General features: G+C 46.7%; 1 protein-coding gene across 1 annotated transcript; it reads right to left on the bottom strand.

Annotated features, from left to right (window-relative positions):
• Positions 1-12165: 12165 nt before the first annotated feature.
• Positions 12166-16892, bottom strand: LOC139380200 (arylsulfatase H). The gene is made up of 11 exons (XM_071122668.1): positions 16832-16892; positions 15758-15904; positions 15530-15651; positions 15290-15412; positions 15012-15214; positions 14624-14844; positions 14350-14486; positions 14000-14134; positions 13751-13910; positions 13560-13681; positions 12166-13469 (listed from the first exon to the last, which is right to left on the bottom strand). The coding sequence occupies exons 1-11, from the start codon at positions 16834-16836 to the stop codon at positions 13054-13056; spliced, it is 1791 nt and encodes a 596-aa protein (XP_070978769.1). The 5' UTR covers positions 16837-16892; the 3' UTR covers positions 12166-13053.
• Between the last annotated feature and the right edge of the window lie 4225 nt (positions 16893-21117).

Below are 21117 nucleotides of genomic sequence, written 5' to 3'. Positions count from 1 at the left end.
ACGTCCCAGATCATGTCAAATAAACACAACAGTTACCAAGTCTTTGAAGATGGTATTTGTAGTAATTACATATGTTTCATATAGAGTAGCATAGATTTTTGTGTGGCTCCAGTGTTACATTAAGTATGTGTAATATCCATGTGAAAGCTGATATCATTCATGTTTTCATTTCATTTAAATTATTTGTCTGTAAAGACTGCGATGTAATGTGGTTATGTTGTGCCTCTTGTCATAAAGAGAGAGATGTACTGTATATCTAATCTCTCAATAGCCTTTTTAAGTTATGCTTTATTTTCAACTGCTTTATTTGATAAATAAAAGAGAAAAGGAATTCAGTCTGCTCATCAAAACGTGGTTGTGTGGATGTGTGTTTGTGTGTGTGTGTTTGTGTGTGTGTCCTGGGGGGGACAGAAACTGGGTTTGTTTTAGGAACATCAGGCTTTGTATCCCATGACTCTCAGCAGAAAACCCAGGAAATGACAGATAAGTCGTGCTTATAACATCATCACACTAACACTTCCCGGGGAGTCCATTTTTCAAAACAGTTGCTACCTCCATTACTCTCTTATTAGACGGGTATCAACTTCATTGCTCGCTTATTAGACATTTATAAACTCCATTACTCTCTTATTAGACATGTATCAACTCCATTACGCTCTTATTAGACATTTATCAACTCCATTACTCTCTTATTAGACATTTATCAACTCCATTACTCTCTTATTAGACATGTATTAATTAAATTACTCTCTTATTAGACAGGTATCAACTCAATTACTCTCTTATTAGACATGTATCAACTCCATTACTCTCTTATTAGACATGTATCAACTCCATTACTCTCTTATTAGACATTTATCAACTCCATTACTCTCTTATTAGACATGTATCAACTCCATTACTCTCTTATTAGACATGTATTAATTAAATGACTCTCTTATTAGACAGGTATCAACTCCATTACTCTCTTATTAGACATGTATCAACTCCATTACTCTCTTATTAGACATTTATCAACTAGAATTACTCTCTTATTAGACATGTATTAAAATAAATTACTCTCTTATTAGACAGGTATCAACTTAATTACTCTCTTATTAGACAGGTGTCAACTCCATTACTCTCTTATTAGACATGTATCAACTCCATTACTCTCTTATTAGACATTTATCAACTCCATTACTCTCTTATTAGACATGTATTAATTAAATTACTCTCTTATTAGACATGTATTAATTAAATTACTCTCTTATTAGACATTTATTAATTAAATTACTCTCTTATTGGACAGGTATTAATTCCATTACACTAGTATTATAGAGACATTTTATTTATTACATTTATTATAGAGACATCTAAAATCTTTATCAAAAATCGCTATCTGTATTCCTCTCACAGGACATTGCAGCTGCATTATAATAATAGAGCAATGTTATTTCACCTATGGACAATATGTCTCACTTATCTACATATCTGATGGGAAGGGTCTGTAGACATGACTAATGCAGATGTAAGAAAATCAATTCAGGTGGATGAAAGTTTTTCATTTGTTTTGATCATTTCAGTCAGCAAGTGGTTTCAGACAGTCGGTCCACTAGACATGACTCATGACATGACGATTCAAACATACCAAAGTCTATTGAATCCCATATAGCACTGATACCAAAACAGAGGAGTGAGAGGGTTGGAGGTGGGGGAGCGGGAGCGGGAGCGGGAGCGGGGGGGCTCAGGGGAAACGCTGAGTCATGAAGTGCAGTGCCCAGTGAGACCTGGTCCAATTGTGTCTGATTGAGGTGGATGATTCCGTACCCTCCCTGACCCCAATATCTCCCAGTGCTGGACTGTGTGGAGTGTGGTGGGGACGTCCATGTGAGCGTATGTCTGTGTGCGTGCACATTGTTCTGGTATGGGGAGAGCAGCACACTGGGTTCTTACTGAATGGGCCAGACAACACCATCTCCACCACCTAAACTTCTAACACTTAGTTTAGGAAGAGATGGGTTAGTGAGGAGGAAAAGGGTTAGTTTAGGAGGATATGGGTTAGTTAGGAGGAGATGGGTTAGTTTAGGAAGAGATGGGTTAGTTTAGGAGGAAATTGGTTAGTTTAGGAGGAGGTGGGTTAGTTAGGAGGAGATAGGTTAGTTAGGAGGAGATGGGTTAGTTTAGGAATAGATGGGTTGGTTTGGGAGGAGATGGGTTAGTTTAGGAGGAGACGGGTTAGTTAGGAGAATATGGGTTCATTTTGAAAGACATGGGATAGTTAGTAGGATATGGGTTAGTTTAAGAGGAAATTGATTAGTTTAGGAGATGTATTAGTTAAAAGGAGATGGGTTAGTTTAAGGGGAGATGGTGAGTTAGGGGATTCCTTTTCAGTCTAGTGGAAGAGGGATAGGTATGTGACTGGGCTGTAGGATGAGGACGTAGATGGATGAGGTCCATTTGTGACTCAGCTAGTGGCTAAAGCGAGATCTGGGTCAGTCCCTACCCACCCACACAACCACACACAGGGATAGTTTAGTATGTGGGTCAGGCAGGGGTGGGGTGTTACAGTTGGACAGGCAGATAGAACCGATTCAGTCAAGGCTCTGGGAGTTATTACTGTATTATTACCGTGTGTGTGTGTGTGTGTGTGTGTGTGTGTGTGTGTGTGTGTGCGTGTGCGTGTGCGTGCGTGCGTGCGTGTGTCATGGCTCTGCTAGTTATTACTGTATCACTGTTGTCCCCTCTGCTCCATAGAAACATCTGGAGACAACTGGAGAAACTTCCCCCCTGGACAGAGGGCCGAGGTTACTAGATACAGCCTGCAGCTTTTACAGTATAATACTGGATTACAGATGGAATACTGCACGTCTCTGACATTACCACTGGACAACTTAAAACATCTATTGATCTAAATGTGCATTTGATAATCATGTATGACATTTAAGACAATATAGATCTCTTAAAAATGGGGTGAGTAACCAACATATTTCATCTACTGCAAAAAAACATAGACCATATCATCCCCATAACATGCATTATGATTTTCCTGTGAACAGCATACAGTAACCCATAGTCATCTCTCCACTCTCAGAGACAGTAACCCATAGTCATCTCTCCACTCTCAGAGAAAGTAACCCATAGTCATCTCTCCACTCTCAGAGACAGTAACCCATAGTCATCTCTCCACTCTCAGAGACAGTAACCCATAGTCATCTCTCCACTCTCAGAGACAGTAACCCATAGTCATCTCTCCACTCTCAGAGACAGTAACCCATAGTCATCTCTCCACTCTCAGAGACAGTACAGTCATCTCTCCACTCTCATAGACAGTAACCCATAGTCATCTCTCCACTCTCAGAGACAGTAACCCATAGTCATCTCTCCACTCTCAGAGACAGTAACCCATAGTCATCTCTCCACTCTCAGAGACAGTAACCCATAGTCAACCCATAGTCATCTCTCCACTCTCAGAGACAGTAACCCATAGTCATCTCTAGTCATCTCTCCACTCTCATAGTACAGTCAGGAGAGAAGACAGTACAGTCAGGAGAGGAGAAAGTAAAGTCAGGAGAGGTGCCAGTACAGTCAGGAGAGGGGAGGAGACAGTACAGTCAGGAGAGGAGAGGAGACAGTCAGGAGAGGAGAGGAGACAGTACAGTCAGGAGAGGAGAGAGTACAGTCAGGAGAGGAGACAGTACAGTCAGGAGAGGAGAGGAGACAGTACAGTCAGGAGAGGAGAGAGTACAGTCAGGAGAGGAGACAGTACAGTCAGGAGAGGAGAAAGTACAGTCAGGAGAGGAGACAGTACAGTCAGGAGAGGAGACAGTACAGTCAGGAGAGGAGACAGTACAGTCAGGAGAGGAGAGGAGGCAGTACAGTCAGGAGAGGAGAGAGTACAGTCAGGAGAGGAGGCAGTACAGTCAGGAGAGGAGAGGAGACAGTACAGTCAGGAGAGGAGAGGAGAGGAGACAGTACAGTCAAGAGACGAGAGGAGAAAGTACAGTCAGGAGAGAAGATGAGACAGCAGTCAGGAGAGGAGAGAGTACAGTCAAGAGAGGAGAGGAGACAGTACAGTCAGGAGAGGAGAGGAGACAGTACAGTCAGGAGATGAGACAGTAGAGTCAGGAGAGGAGAGAAGACAGTACAGTCAGGAGAGGAGAGGAGACAGTACAGTCAGGCGAGGAGAGGAGAGAGTACAGTCAGGAGAGGAGAGGAGACAGTACAGTCAGGAGAGGAGAGGAGTCAGTATAGTCAGGAGAGGAGAAGAGTACATTCAGGATAGGAGAGTAGAGGAGACAGTACAGTCAGGAGAGGAGACAGTACAGTCAGGAGAGGAGAGGAGAGGTGAAAGTACAGTTAGGAGAGGAGATGAGACAGTAGAGTCAGGAGAGGAGAAGAGACAATACAGTCAGGAGAGGAGACAGTACAGTCAGGATAAGATACACTAAAGTCAGGAGAGGATACAGTACATTTAGGAGAGGAGAGGAGACAGTACAGTCAGGAGATGAGAGGGGCCAGTACAGTCAGGAGAGGAGGAAGTACAGTCAGGAGAGGAGACAGTACAGTACAGTCAGGAGAGGACACCGCACAGTACAGTCAGGAGAGGAGGCAGTAAAGTCAGGAGAGGAGACAGTACAGTCAGGATAGGATACACTAAAGTCAGGAGAGGATACAGCACAGCCAGGAGAGGAGAGGAGTCAGTACAGTCAGGGGAGGAGACAGTACAGTCAGGATAGGATACACTAAAGTCAGGAGAGGATACAGTACAGTCAGGAGAGGAGAGGAGTCAGTACAGTACAGTCAGTAAAGGAGGCAAATAAAGTCAGGACAGGAGACACTAAAGTCAGGCAGGAGAGGAGAGTAGAGTCAGGAGAAGGGGGAGAGGAGACAGTGCAGTCAGGAGAGGAGACAGTACAGACAGGAGAGGAGACAGTACAGTCAGGAGAGAAGATGAGACAGTACAGTCAGGAGAGGAGAGGAGGCAGTACAGTCAGGAGAGGAGAGGAGAGTACAGTCAGGAGAGAAGGTGAGACAGTACAGTCAGGAGAGGAGACAGTATAGTCAGGAGAGGAGATGAGAGAGTTCGGTCAGGAGAAGAGATGAGACAGTAGAGTCAAGAGAGGAGAGGAGTCAGTACAGTCAGGAGAGGAGAGGAGAAAGTACAGTCAGGAGACGAGAGGCGAAAGTACAGTCAGGAGAGGAGATGAGATGAGACAGTAGAGTCAGGAGAGGAGAGGAGTCAGTACAGTCAGGAGAGGAGAGGAGTCAGTACAGTCAGGAGAGGAGAGGAGACAGTACAGTCAGGAGAACAGAGGAGACAGTACAGTCAGGAGAGGAGAGGAGACAGTACAGTCAGGAGAGAAGATGAGACCGTACAGTCAGGAGAGGAGAGAGTACAGTCAGGAGAGAAGAGGAGAAAGTACAGTCAGGAGAGGAGACAGTACAGTATAGTCAGGAGAGGGGGCAGTAAAGTCAGGAGAGGAGGCAGTGCAGTCAGGAGAGGAGACAGTACAGTCAGGAGAGGAGAGGAGTCAGTACAGTCAGGAGAGGAGAGGAGTCAGTACAGTCATGAGAGGAGAGAGGACAGTCAGGAGAGGAGTACGTACAGTCAGGAGAGGAGCCAGTACAGTCAGGGAGGAGACAGTACAGTCAGGAGAGGAGAGAGTGCAGTCAGAAGAGGAGACAGTACAGTCAGGAGAGGAGGCAGTACAGTCAGGAGAGGAGGCAGTACAGTCAGGAGAGGAGACAGTACAGTCAGGAGAGGAGACAGTACAGTCAGGAGTGGAGGCAGTACAGTCAAGAGAGGAGAGAGTACAGTCAGGAGATTAGACAGTACAGTCAGGAGAGGAGACAGTATAGTCAGGAGAGGAGAGGAGACAGTAGAGTAAGGAGTGGAGAGTACCCAGTACAGTCAGGAGAGAACAGGAGAAAGTACAGTCAGGAGAGGAGACAGTACAGTACAGTCAGGAGAGGAGGCAGTAAAGTCAGGAGAGGAGGCAGTGCAGTCAGGAGAGGAGACAGTACAGTCAGGAGAGGAGAGGAGTCAGTACAGTCAGGAGAGGAGAGAGTACAGTCAGGAGAGGAGTCAGTACTGTCAGGAGTGGAGTCAGTACAGTCATGAGAGGAAAGGAGATGGTCAGGAGAGGAGAGAGTACAGTCAGGAGATGAGAGGATACAATAAAGTCAGGAGAGGAGACAGTAAGGTCAGTAGAGGAGAGAGTACAGCTAGGAGAGGAGCCGGTACAGTCAGGAGAGGAGAAAGTACAGTCAAGAAAGGAGAAAGTACAGTCAGGAGATGAGACCGCACAGTCAGGAAACGAGAGGAGACAGTACAGTCAGGACAGGAGAGAGTGCAGTCAAGAGAGGAGACAGCACAGTCAGGAGACGAGACGAGACAGTACAGTCAGGAGAGGAGAGAAGACAGTACAGTCAGGAAACGAGAGGAGACATTACAGTCAGGAGATGAGAGGAGCCAGTACAGTCAGGAGATGAGAGGAGACATTACAGTCAGGAGACGAGAGGAGACAGTACAGTCAGGAGAGGAGAGAGTGCAGTCAGGAGAGGAGACAGCACAGTCAGGTTAGGAGAGAGTGCAGTCAGGAGAGGAGACAGCACAGTCAGGAGACGAGAGGAGACAGTACAGTCAGGAGAGGCGAGAGTGCAGTCAGGAGAGGAGACAGTACAGTCAGGAGAGGAGACAGTACAGTCAGGAGAGGAGTCAGTACAGTCAGGAGAGGAGACAGTACAGTCAGGAGAGGAGAGAGTGCAGTCAGGAGAGGAGGCAGTACAGTCAGGAGAGGAGGCAGTACAGTCAGGAGAGGAGACAGAACAGTCAGGAGAGGAGACAGTACAGTCAGGAGAGGAGACAGTACAGTCAGGAGTGGAGGCAGTACAGTCAAGAGAGGAGACAGTACAGTCAGGAGATTAGACAGTACAGTCAGGAGAGGAGACAGTACAGTCAGGAGAGGAGAGAGTGCAGTCAGGAGAGGAGACAGTACAGTCAGGAGAGGAGACAGTACAGTCAGGAGAGGAGACAGTACAGTCAGGAGAGGAGACAGTACAGTCAGGAGAGGAGACAGTACAGTCAGGAGAGGAGAGAGTGCAGTCAGGAGAGGAGACAGTACAGTCAGGATAGGAGGCAGTACAGTCAGGAGAGGAGGCAGTACAGTCAGGAGAGGAGAGAGTGCAGTCAGGAGAGGAGGCAGTACAGTCAGGAGAGGAGACAGTACAGTCAGGAGAGGAGACAGTACAGTCAGGAGAGGAGACAGTACAGTCAGGAGAGGAGGCAGTACAGTCAGGAGAGGAGACAGTACAGTCAGGAGAGGAGACAGTACAGTCAGGAGAGGAGACAGTACAGTCAGGAGTGGAGGCAGTACAGTCAAGAGAGGAGAGTGTACAGTCCAGGAGATTAGACAGTACAGGAATGAGAGGAGAGGAGACAGTCAAGTCAGGAGAGGAGAGGAGACATTTAAGTCCAAAGTTACAGTAATTCTAGTTCTCCCATTTCCACTCCCAAACAGGTGTGCCAACCCAACACTCATAGAGAAACATGGAGAGTTGTACAGACAGATACAAAGAAAGACAGAAAGGAAGGCCAAAAAAGAGAAAGGCCCAATGGAAGAGAGAGGAAGAGGTGAGGACAGGAAAAGAAGAGGAGGGAGGAGGACCATCTGCCTCTGAGTTTCATAACAGAAAGACCTTGCCACCAAACCCTTTCTCTTTTTCCCTCTCTCCTGCTTTCTCTCCATCCCACTCTCTCCCTCCACCTCTCTGCTCTTTTTGGCCCAGGCTCGTCTCGGGTAGATGTCATCAGCCGGTCTGTCTTTCTGACACGCCTGCCTCCTCATCCTCTCCTCTTTCCTCTCATCATCCTACTTCCTCTCCTCATCTCAGACCCTCTCCTGTCCTCACTGTCACTCCATCACACCTCTCTCTCCCATTTTCAACCTCCTCCAGTCTCATCCACCCACCTAAAATCAATCAGAATTTTTGGTGAGAATATTATGTTGTGTGACAGCCTCTCAGACTGCTGGTAAAGGCTTCAACTAGTAGACAGAGCAGTCCTACCAACCCTCTCTGTTCAGTTGGTTCATCTTCACATGGATATGGCATGTGCTTGGTGATTTACAGTTAGAAGAAGACTTCTCATAACAATGTTACCTCATACTAAGTGGTGTCACTCCCTGCGGCCGGGGGAAAGGCTGAGAGACAGAGGAGAATCAGCAGATTGTCATCATCTCTGTAGGATCAGGAAAGCTGTCCTTCTGCGTGTCTCAAACGACTGCTCTCAGATGAGGCCGACATTGTTTTAAAAAGACTAACCAGCTGTTGCAATATAGCTCTACATCAGATAAAGGCAGGTCTGACCTGCAGGAGACAGGACAGGTTCAGTATGTCAGAGTGGACTACAGTATGTCTGTCAGAGAGATGAATGGTAGGGACAGCAGTCCCAGGGTTACTGTTACTGATAAGTGACCACCCTCTCTTCCCCTCTCCCCATCTAGTGTCCCCCCTGCAGATGTTGTTATGATCTTATCGCACTGATTCCCAGAAACACAACCCACGACCCAGAACCTCTCTCTCAACCTTTCCATCTTTTGCTGTCTTTATGTTTCTTCCTCTCTGTCATGATAGAAACAGGGATGAACACACACATACACATACATTCACAAACACAAACAGACAGCGACAGGCCTGGGGTAGTAGGTAGAAGTGGCCCACAGGGAACCCCTACAGGAAACTGTTTCCATTTACTATTTCCAGGATGTTTCCTATTGGACACAGTTCCTGATGACATCATGGTCGCTGACAGGGCTTTGATGTCTGGGGGTTATGGAGAGAAGAGGAGGAGGGGATGGCTGCATAGGGAAATCACTGGCTGATTAGCAATAGCATATGTGGGGACCAATAAGGAGGGGGGTGGGGGTGGGTGGGTAAAAACAGAACTGTAATTCTGTCATTTACCTTCTGAAACATCAGTCTTGTGTAAAACCAGCCCTTAGCATTCAGTGGAATGAAATGTGCTTTGACCATAGTGGTTGTACAATGTGCTAAAGCTATAAACTAAGAAAAGAAAGAACTAGAGATATGGCTGAGGCTGCTTGAGACGGTAATTAACTTTTTGTATTTCCTGTGGCTGACGGTGTTGTATTCTCACACCCATAGTGCACCTCTTTCCCCTGTAGAGCACTGGCCAATTGAACACAATTATTGACCCAGCGTGTTTAGGAATGCAGAAACTGTATAGCTGCATTATAGCTGCGTTACTGCAGTAGACTGTGTGTGTGTGTGTGTGTGTGTGTGTGTGTGTGTGTGTGTGTGTGTGTGTGTGTGTGTGTGTGTGTGTGTGTGTGTGTGTTGGTGCGTGCGTGCGTTAAAACCAGACCAGTGCAGTTATCTGTCCTTCATCAGGCCCCACCTCTGTCAATACTTCCTGTGTTTGTAATAAGCCCCGTAAGCTATGTGGGTGAGAGCATGGTAATTAATCAACGTGCATGTGTGTGTTTGTGTGCCTGGAATATGGGACGTGCAGCAGATGGGGTACTGCTTTGACGGGTCACACACACACACACACACACACACACACATACACACACACACACACACACACTGGAGCAAGCGCTCACTTAAAGCCATGTTGCCAGTCACAGGCTGGGTCCCCTGTAAAGAGCATGATAATGCTGAACAGATGGGCCGCCTATCTCCCAATACAGCAACACATCATCACATCACTACACATCATATCACATCACAATATTTAACCACACGTATTCTCACAACTGCATACAAAGTCAAATCCCTAAAACCAACATACACACAAATACATACAGAGAGGGACTGAGAGGGATTTAGAGGGGAAAAGAGGAAGATGTTAGATAACGAGAGAGAATCAGAGGGAGGAAGGTATTGATTGGAGGGGAGAGAGAGGTGGAGAGGGGAGAAAGGGATGTCTCTGAAAGTAGTAGAAACCCAGCGAAGCCACAGGGATTGTCGTGAGTTAGAACAGAAACTAAAGAAGAGAAACATGCACACACTAGGGTGAACTAGGGGTACAGAATGAAAGCTCTCCAGCTGAGTGTTTCAGTGGTCTAACCCTGGAGCATTATCACACAGGAATCATTTAGCCTGGACCAACACAGAGAGCTGTGCTAACTCCACCATCCTTACAACTATAAATTGACCGAAGATGTCCAATTTATTAGACAGTACTGACAAACTACAAGGCAACATATTCAGAAGCATTTAGCGCAATGTACTGCACCTATCTGGTGTGTGACAATAAAACGTACACATTTTTATGGAATGGACTGTATTCTATTGGAATAGTTCCACCAAACTAAGCTAGGGGGTTGGCTACACGCTGGGTACAGAGACAGTCTTTCTTTCTTATCCCCCCTCCCCCTTTCTTACCTCTCTTCAGGAGGACATGGTGTCAGCATTTCCACTGAGGTCAGGCCTTACGGTCGATTCTCAGAGTATAGACATGTCATCATTCCTCTGGTTAAAAGGGGACTGGGAGCAGGATGCAGTATATGGAGAAGCATAGGACAAATCATACAGTAGGGCTCTGGACAAAAGTCCTGCACTGCACTGTATAGGGAATAGGAAGCCGTAGCCAGAGGACAATGGACTAAGTGTAGTCATTTATACTGAGCCCCTCTGAAGTGCCAGAGTCCAGTAAGACACTACATGACTGAATGACTCCACCCAGGCACTGACTAAAAGCTATCTGTGTGGATTTGGCTGACTGTAGGGTTATTGACCATTTGGCAGAACATTTCTGAGTCCACAGCAGATTTTTGACTGAACACTCTCACTCCTGATGCCAGGGCAGACTGGGGAGGCAGGTGGAGGATGGGGGAGGGAGGGGAGATTAAGGGATGTTGGAAGATGGGTGGTGGGGGTGGGAAAAACAGAGGAGTCCAGGGGAGAGAGGGTTGAGTGGAGTTTGGGTGAGTTGTCAGTATATCAGTTCAGGGCCAGAGATCCATATGGAAGCAGCCCTGTGTGAAATTACAACCATGAAACACTTTAGCTTAAACTTGCTCCATTATCCCAAACACTGGAACACTGCCCAAAAGCAAGGAAGACAAGTTATTCCATATAGTTAGAGTGTGTGTGTGTGTGTGTGTGTGTGTGTGTGTGTGTGTGTGTGTGTGTGTGTGTGTGTGTGTGTGTGTGTGTGTGTGTGTTTAGGTTTGCAGGCGGCATGGAAGCCATTGCTGCGGGTCTATCAGGCCTAAGTGGACTCCATTCCTCCCTCTTTAGAACACATGGCATTTGGCATGATGGAGTTGTTTTGAAAGAGACAAACCGGTTTAACTGTCTGCAATTAAAAGCCTGTGTTTCCCTTGATCCTGTATCTGGTTTGGTCAAATCCATGTCTTAAAGCCAATCAAATGTTAATGTGATAGCCTTCAGTTAGTCTGCTATTGTTCAGTCACTCCTCCCATTCTATATTGATTACTTTACAAAACTCTGGTCTCTGACTCAAGCCAGAGTTACAGAGACCTTTAGAAGCCACAGTACTACTGAACTCTGCTGCCAAACATTTGTTTCTCACTGGAACGAACCCTATGCCTCATGCTCTGGATGTATGGAAGTGATTTCATTCCTGTGGCTCTCCTGCCACAGCCTTTCTCGTTCTATAGAGCAGAGTTGGGAAACACACCAGTAAAGATGCTTTATGGTTTCAAGCCGTTAAAGGGCCAGTGACCTAAAAGACAGCAGATAGAACCAGTGTTTACAGTCGAGGTAGGCCGGTGCTGACCGAGGGGTTTCTTCCAGTCCAGGTCAGACTAGGCTAGAAAAATATGGACATGAAGCACTGAGTCACGCCGCTGGCCAGTGATCAGTTCTGCCAGGCTTGGCCCAATGACCACAGGGCTGATTCATGAACACAATGAGTGAAGATGACTGACCAGGGAGCAACAATAGGCAGGAGAAAGCCTGGCTGGCCAGAGACACAGAGACCCTAAAAATACCCTACAAGAGCCCTAGACTCAGGAGGCCTACACACTTCACTCTAACCATGTCTTCTAGTATAACTTCACAATGACTGTGGTCTGTTTATTTAGATAAGAACAGTCGTGGCTGTGATTGAGGTAGAGAGCCATTCATGTCAGTGTGATTTAGAACACTCAAAGAATCCCAAAATTATAATTTAATACAGAACAGAGAACATCTTGAAGGATTAACAGAAGTGAGATGAGATTTTAATCGTATTAGAAGAAAAATTGAATTGGTCTCCTGTCCTCACAGTAGAGTAGGATAAAACGTGTCAGTCACCACAACAATATCAGATGCACTGCCTCCATCACTTTCATAAAATACACACACCAATGACCAGTTGGAAGTCAGTGGGTCCACACATTACCACAGATGAAACATTATCCTACTGAAACATTATCCTACTGATTACTGTACAGCATGCACATTGTACTGACGTCCATGGTGCTGTTTGTCTCTGATACACGTGGCTGCAGTGCCACCTGGTGGTACTAAGATCCACCTACAGAGCATAGCTCCCAAAGCTCTCACGGGCCATAACCTTGGCCAACTCAGTAACCGTGACCTGTAATAGTAAAGTTACTGTGATTCAGTGGATTGTTAGACACTCCAGACTACTGGGACCTAATCCTGCACAGTTCCAGGTAAACATAGACGCAGCTGAACTAGATCAAAAAAGGAGAGCATACATGTACTGCAGCAGAAAGGAATGTTTATTCCAGGGAGCTGGCTCCACCATGTGGTGAAGAGCAGTAACTGACAGGAGCATACCGTACAGTTACAAAAAAACAGATTGTTCAGACAGTTTAGGTTATAAAAATACAAATCTATCAAAATCAATATTGCAAATTACAAGATTGGTCCAGATATCAAAACATAAATTATCTTTGAGCAAATTATTACCATCTTTCATATAGCTATGTACAATTGTCTAGACATCATTGAAAACTTAGTGTGAAAAATATTATAACATTTTTAAAAAGCAGTTGATCCATTAAAAGTTCTTCATAGTTTTACGTTCTTCATCTTTCTCTTCACATTTCTCTGCCAGAGGTGTGTGTGTTAGGCCAGAGTAGACGTAGTGTTCTCCGTACAGCCACAGAAGGGGAATGTTCCACAGCATGGCTGCAGCCATGGACGCCACAGAATCTTTTCCCACGACAGCTGGTTGAGAACAGGCTCGGACTGAGGAGAGTGTGTGTCTGGTTGTGTGTGTGAGGGGTGTGAGTGTGTGAGGGTGGCCCGGTGCTGCTCCACGGCCCTGGCAGTTTGCTGTAGCACTTCCTGGTAGCGTGGCTCAGTGTCTGGGGTCAGGGGGCGGGACTCCGAGGGGTCAGTGTGAAGGTCAAAGACGATGGGGGGGCTGTGGTGTGTCACATAACTTCCATGACAGAAACAAATCTTGGTGTCATAGCAACCGCCAGCACCCGGTGGGGAGAAGTTAGGGGTAAAGAAGTGGACCTTATAGACTGACTCACCTGGGGAGACACACATGTAATGAGACAGATGATGGTGTGTGTTGTAGTGTATAGTAGTGTGTGTGTGTGTGTGTGTGTGTGTGTACTCACTCCCAGGTGGGTGCCAGCGAACTGCGTTGAGGTAAGCACCACAATAGTGGAACATGAACTCATGCTGCGACCGCTCGGTCCTTCCTTCTAGCACAGGCATCAGATCATAGCCATCTAACAACCTGGAATATACAGACATGAGGATAGGCAGACACACACAACAAGTACACACACACAAAAAGTACACACACCTGTCGCTGTGTGTTGCGCCGGCCAGGTGTGTGAGTGTGGGGTAGAGGTCCATGAGACTGGTGGGTGTGTCAAACACTCTGCCTGCTGGCAGCCTGCCAGGCCACCGGAATATACCTGGCACCCTGATACCACCCTCCCATCCACCCATCGCCTTCCCACCTGTATGAGAGGAGGAGACAATCAATGTTTTTCACATCTGTTTCATTTTTTTCTGATTGCTCAAATGGCTCTATTTGATTGGTTGTTACCTTTGTAGATTCCATTCCAGCCTCCTTTCTGTCCTCGTTCATCTGCGTCTTCAATATGGCCACCGTGGTCAGAGGTGAAATACATCATAGTGTTGTTGGCCAGACCCAACCTGTCCACTGTCTCAGTCATACGACCTGACAGAAGATCAATCATTAATACATATCAGAAACATAACTCATTCTAATCCAACAGAGTGTTGTTGGCCAGACCCAACCTGTCCACTGTCTCAGTCATACAACCTGAGAGCATATAAATCATAGTAAGATCATTAATACACATCGTAAACATAATAAACATTCTAATATATCAATGTGTTATTGGTCAGAGCTTTCACACACAAACCGCTCACCTATCATATAGTCCACCTCCTCTACGTTGTCTCCATAGAGACCATGGCGACTCTTCCCAGCAAAGCCAGGAGAGGAGAACAGAGGAGTGTGTACGTGGGCCAGAGACAAGAACAGGAGGAACGGTCTGTCAGCATTCCTATCCAACACACAAACAAGCTTTGAACTCTCACCCAATACTGACCCCTAGCCTTTACCCTGAACGTACTAGATTGGCTATACCTATGTGGGGAAAATCTCTAAAAATGTAATGATTGATTGATTGACTGTTCTGACCTCTCTATGAAGCCTTGGGCCTCTCCCAGTAGTCTTTGTGATAACGTGTCTAGGTCCATCGGCTGCTCCACCACTTCCTGGTTCCTCATGATGATGCAGTTCCAGGTCATCAGGAGTTCAAAGGGCACGAACCACACACTGAACGCCAGTAGGCTCAGACAAGTCACCGCCACGATGACGGACACACTCACCTCAAGCAGACCACACACACGGACACACACCTACAGACAGGGAAAGAGGAGTTAGACACACCCACAAAACTTTCAGAAAACCATGTGAATCATTATCATCAAGGCCAGTGAACTGTTTGAGGCACTCAGATAGAGATAGAGTATGTAGAACAGACATGATACTCTGTCATGTGGAATAAGGAGTCATTGGACCCTACCAGGCTGAGCAGGGCCAGGGCCCCCAGTAGTGTTAGCTGCCACAGTGTGTTCTGCAGGTCAGCTAGTACATCCTTCCCCTCCCCTGGTCTACAGTCATTGAACAGGGTGAAAGGCAGGCCGTAGAAGTAGCTGAAGCCGTGTGTGTTGGGGTGGTGGCAGTGGTCCCCTCGAAGCTCACAGTTCACACCCAGGTGCCATTTACCTACAGGTACACATCAGTGTGTTAGTGTGTGTGTGGGTTAGTGTGTGTGTGTGTGTGTGTGTCTCTCTCTCTTACCCACTAGTCCGGTGGTGTATCCCTGCTCCTGTAGTCTCTTAGCGAAGGTGGTCTCAGTGGGTGGTAGACCCCCAGAACCTCCCAGAAACAACAACACCTGCACACGCCCTGTACTGCCCAGACCTACACACACACACAAACACACACACACCATTAATTCCAATAACTCCTCTAATGCTTCCAATATTGTCTTTGTACATGTGTGTGTGTGTGTGTTACATGTACACTTGTGTGTGCTACCTGAGCGCAGTGCGTAGCGTCCTGTGTGGAAGGCAGCTCTACTGGGTGTACAGAGTGGAGCGGCAGCTATATGCTGAGTCAACTTCACTCCCTCTGCTGCTAAACGGTCGATATTAGGAGTCCTGAGAGAGAGAGAGAGAGAGAGCGAGCGAGAGAAAGCAAGTGTTATAAACTCAAAACTGTAGTTGTTTTTGGGAAGGCTGCAGATTGCCTGGTTGCCTCTGTTACCTGATGGTGTCATTGCCGTAACAACCGATGTCCCCAATGCCAAGGTCGTCCACCATCATCAGAACGAAGTTGGGCTTCCTGTCCTCCTCTGATGCTGTGACATCACTTCCTGTGTCCAGGAGCAGCAACAGGGCCAGCAAGCAGAGCCTGGGGGTCAGGTGTAAAGGTCAGGAAGAAGCAATTTTACAGAATGTTCACCGATATGTAGTATGTATATTGTAGAACACGTGTGATCATGTTAGTCAGCTAAATTAACTGTTTCTATCTGTAATGGTTCTAAACATTTCACCTCATGGAACAACAGAGGGACAGCCCAATGGAGAGATATAGATCATACCTTAGAGACAAATGGTGCTCTAACCTTCCTACTGTATCACAACCGGCTGTGATTGGGAGTCCCATTGGGCAGCGCACAATTGGCCCAGCGTCATCCAAGTTTGCCCGGTATAAGCCATCATTGTAAATAAGAAAGTGTTCTTTAACTGACTTGCCTGGTTAACTAAAGGTTAAATAAATACAAAATGATCACCTATCTGTCGGGGGTGTGTGTGTGTGAAGTCACACTAACTTAACTCAGTGATCCATAGCATGAGGTATGTTCAGGAGGGTGAAACGTTATAGAACGTTAGTTTTGTCCTCTTATCTTCCTCTGATTTACACTGGTAGCCGATGGACTGACTGATAGCTCCACGCAGATAAAGGCACAAAGTAGACTATGGCCTGCATAGCCTAATTTAGTCTGAACAATTAGTTATTTCAGCTAAACGTGCACTTTCTTTGCGTAAGGAAACAGTCACGCATTAACTTCAGTGTTGTGTAACAGCGCTAGAACTTCCTTTAGAGTTTATGGGAGAACGTCTTAGTTTATGCCAGTTCAGAAGGTCAAACCATTCAGTAAAATAACCTGATAGAAACACCGGTTGAACGTTCGAAACAAAACCAAGCCATACGGTTAATCGAGTTGCATCTATACACTTATAGATCGCTAAAGGTTATAATCAATGCAACACATAAATTATGCTTTTCGAAATGTTGCGCTCAATCCATACCGTCTGCCACATCACTATCTCTTACCTCATTCTGAAACACAATAACGCGATTGATTCAAGTTGCGAATATGTAACACCACTGTACAACTGTCCCTCATTTACCGTAGTTACAGGAGTATGTGCGATATCGTTTTTACCGATATGTTGGTATTAAATGCGCAGTTGTGAGTCTGAGGGGGGCAGCTGCTCAGTTGCTTGCAGAACTACAGAATCTAAAGCCCTGTTCCCACTGGCAGTTTGAAGTGACACAAATCCCATTTCTTTGCATATCCTTTTCGAACCTGTTCTTTTTCTTGCAGCCTGAACATGGAATTAGATATTTCAAGCCAAAATCTGATTCCTGGCCATGTCATGGTCAAATCAGATGTATTATAAGTGATTTTTAGACTGATATCTGAATAGCTAATTTGTTAATTAGTGAATGTGCTAGACAGATAAATAACTACTGTACCTAGATAGTAGTTGACTGCTGTGGTTAGCTAAAAGGGACTAGTTTTGAAAGTTGGATCATCTTATCCGTTGAGGCTTTTAAAGTGTTCTTAAACTACGCTCTTACAAAAAAAGAGCGACACTATATACAAAAGTATGTGGAGACCCCTTTAAATTAGTGGATTCGGCTATTTCAGCCACACCCATTGCTGACAGGTGTATAAAATCGAGCACACACAAATGCAATCTCCATAGACAAGCATTGGCAATAGAATGACCTTACTGAAAAGCTCAGTGACTTTCAACGTGGCACCTTCATGGATGCCACCTTTCCAACAAGTCAGTTCATAAAATTTCTGCCCTGATAGAGCTGCCCCGGTCAACTGTAAGTGCTGTTATTGTGAAGTGGAAACGTCTAGGAGCAACAATGACTCAGCCGTGAAGTGGTAGGCCACACAAGCTCACAGAACAGGACCGCAGAGTGCTGAAGCGCGTAGAGCATAAAAATCGTCTGTCCTTGGTTGCAATACTCACTACCGAGTTCCAAACTGACCCTGGAAGCAATATTAGCACAATTGTTCGTAGGGAGCTTCATGAAATGGGTTTCCATGGCCGAGCAGCCGCACACAAGTCTAAGATCATAATGCGCAATGTCAGCATCGGCTGGAGTGGTGCCAAGTTCGCCACCATTGGACTCTGGAGCAGTGGAAATGTTTTCTCTGCAGTGATGAAATACGCTTCACCATCTGGCAGTTCGACGGATGAATCTGAGTTTGGCAGATGCCAGGAGAACGCTACCTGCCCGAATGCACAGTGCCAACTGTAACATTTGGTGGAGGAACAATGGTCTCGGGCTGTTTTTCATGGTTCGGGCCAGGCCCCTTAGTTCCAGTGAAGGCAGTGCTTAATTTGTAAGTCTGGAGGTGCCGGAACAAAAAGTGAACGCTAGAGGGGTGTGACCTGGGGAGCTCTGAGGTACTGGAAAATCATCATATCATTGCATTAGCATAGTGGTCGAGATTAGAGCAGTAGAGTAGATGTGCTTGCAGAATTCGTTTTGTAGCCAAGGGCCCGGAAAAATTGGGCCTTTTATTAATGCATTTCATGTAATTCTATGTAATTTTACATGACTGGAGACTTTAACCTAATATTTTTTAATACTGCACCAATGATTTAAATGTCAGGCTATTTTGATACCGACAAACTGAGAATGTGAGATTGTTAAACATGACCTCGTCTTGAATCCATCAATAGCCTAGGTCTAGGAGTGTGGAGGAGACACAAATATTGTACAATATGAGGAGGAAATTATAGTCCTAAAAAAGTTTTCCAGATTCAATGACTCACCCAATGATCAAATCAAATTGTATTAGTCACATGCGCCGAATACAACAGGTGAAATGCTTACTTACGAGCCCCTAACCAACAATGAAGTTTAAAAAATACTGATAAGAAATAAAAGTAACAAGTAATTAAAAAGCAGCAGTAAAATAACAATAGCGAAACTATATACAGGGGGTACCTGTACAGAGTCAATGTGTGGGGGCACCGGTTAGTTGAGATAATATGTATATGTAGGTAGAGTTATTAAAGTGACTACGCATAGATGATAACAGAGAGTATCAGCGCTGTTAAAGGCGGGTGGGGCAATGCAAATAATCTGGGTAGCCATTTGATTAGATGTTCAGGAGTCTTATGACTTGGGGGTAGAAGCTGTTTAGAAGCCTCTTGGACCTAGACTTGGCGCTCCGGTACCGCTTGCTGTGCGGTAGTAGAGAGAACAGTCTATGACTAGGGTGGCTGGAGTCTTTGACAATTTTTAGGGCCTCCCTCTGATACCACCTGGTATAGAGGTCCTGGATGGCAGGGAGCTTGGCCCCAGTGATGTACTGGGTTGTACGCACTACCCTCTGTAGTGCCTTGCGGTGGGAGGACGAGCAGTTGCCATACCAGGCAGTGATGCAACCAGTCAGGATGCTCTCAATGGTGCAGCTGTAGAACCTTTTGAGGATCTGAGGACCCATGCCAAATCTTTTCAGTCTCCTGAGGGGGAATAGGTTTTGTCATGCCCTCTTCACGACTGTCTTGGTGTGCTTGGACCATGTAACCCCTTGGGTTGTGCCGTGGCGGAGATCTTTGTGGGCTATACTCAGCCTTGTCTCAGGATGGTAAGATGGTGGTTGAAGATATCCCTCTAGTGGTGTGGGGGCTGTGCTTTGGCAAAGTGGGTGGGGTTATATCCTTCCTGTTTGGCCCTGTCCGGGGGTGTCCTCGGATGGGGCCACAGTGTCTCCTGACCCCTCCTGTCTCAGCTTCCAGTATTTATGCTGCAGTATGTGTCGGGGGGCTAGGGTCAGTCTGTTATATCTGGAGTACTTCTCCTGTCCTATTCGGTGTCCTGTGTGAATTTAAGTGTGCTCTCTCTAATTCTCTCTTTCTCTCTCTCGGAGGACCTGAGCCCTAGGACCATGCCTCAGGACTACCTGACATGATGACTCCTTGCTGTTCCCAGTCCACCTAGCCGTGCTGCTGCTCCAGTTTCAACTGTTCTGCCTTATATTTATTCGACCATGCTGGTCATTTATGAACATTATGAACATCTTGGCCATGTTCTGTTATAATCTCCACCCGGCACAGCCAGAAGAGGACTGGCCACCCCACATAGCCTGGTTCCTCTCTAGGTTTCTTCCTAGGTTTTGGCCTTTCTAGGGAGTTTTTCCTAGCCACCGTGCTTCTACACCTTCATTGCTTGCTGTTTGGGGTTTTAGGCTGGGTTTCTGTACAGCACTTTGAGATATCAGCAGGTCCTGGCAATATGACCGCAGAAACCCACCCACATCCTGATTTACTCTCTCCACCTGCCCATTACTCTCGGGGTGAAAAGCTGAGGTAAGGCTGACCGAGACCCCCAGACATTCCATGAACGCTATCCAGACCCTGGACGTGAACTGGGGACCTTGATCATGTCCTCAGGCACCCCGTAGTGCCAGAAGACGTGAGTGAACAGGGACTCCGCAGTCTGTAGTGCTGTAGGGAGACTGGGCAAAGGGAGGAGACGGCAAGACTTAGAAAACCGATCCACAACGACCAGGATCGTGGTGTTGCCCTGTGAGGGAGGAAGATCCGTCAGGAAGTCCACCGACAGGTGCGACCACGGCCGTTGTGGAACAGGTAGGGGTTGTAATTTCCCTCCGGGCAGGTGCCTGGGAGTCTTGCACTGGGCGCACAACGAGCAGGAGGAAACATAAACCCTCACGTCCTTGGCCAAGGTGGGCCACCAGTACTTCCCACTAAGGCAACGCACCGTCCGACCGATGCCAGGATGACCAGAGGAGGGTGACGCATGGGCCCAATAGATCAAACAATCGCGGACAGCAGACGGAACGTACAGGAGCCCAGCTGGACACTGGGGGGAGTTGGCTCTGTGCGCAACGCCCGCTCGATGTCCGCGTCCAGCTCCCACACCACCGGTGCCACCAGGCAATAGGCCGGAAGTATGGGAGTGTGATCCATGTACCGCTCCTCTGTGTCATACATCCGGGACAGTGCATCTGCCTTAGTGTTCTGGGAACCTGGTCTGTAGGATAGAGTGAAAACAAAACGGGTAAAGAACATAGCCCACCTTGCCTGGCGAGGGTTCAGTCTCCTCGCCGCCCGGATGTACTCCAGATTGAGGTGGTCAGTCCAGATGAGAAGCCAATGTCTCCACGCTTTCAGAGCCTTGACAACAGTCAACAGCTCCCGGTCCCCCACATCATAGTTTCGCTCCGCCGGGCTGAGCTTCTTCGAAAAGAAAGCACAAGGGCGGAGCTTTGGTGGCGTGCTCGAGCGTTGAGAGAGCACGGCTCCTATCCCAGCTTCAGACGCGTCCACCTCCACTAT

This window comes from Oncorhynchus clarkii, chromosome 22 (genome assembly GCF_045791955.1).
Source record: "Oncorhynchus clarkii lewisi isolate Uvic-CL-2024 chromosome 22, UVic_Ocla_1.0, whole genome shotgun sequence".
Classification (NCBI taxonomy): Eukaryota; Metazoa; Chordata; class Actinopteri; order Salmoniformes; family Salmonidae; genus Oncorhynchus; species Oncorhynchus clarkii.
The sequence above is the reverse complement of the archived record's forward strand: the minus strand, read 5'-3'. Positions and strand labels throughout refer to the sequence as shown.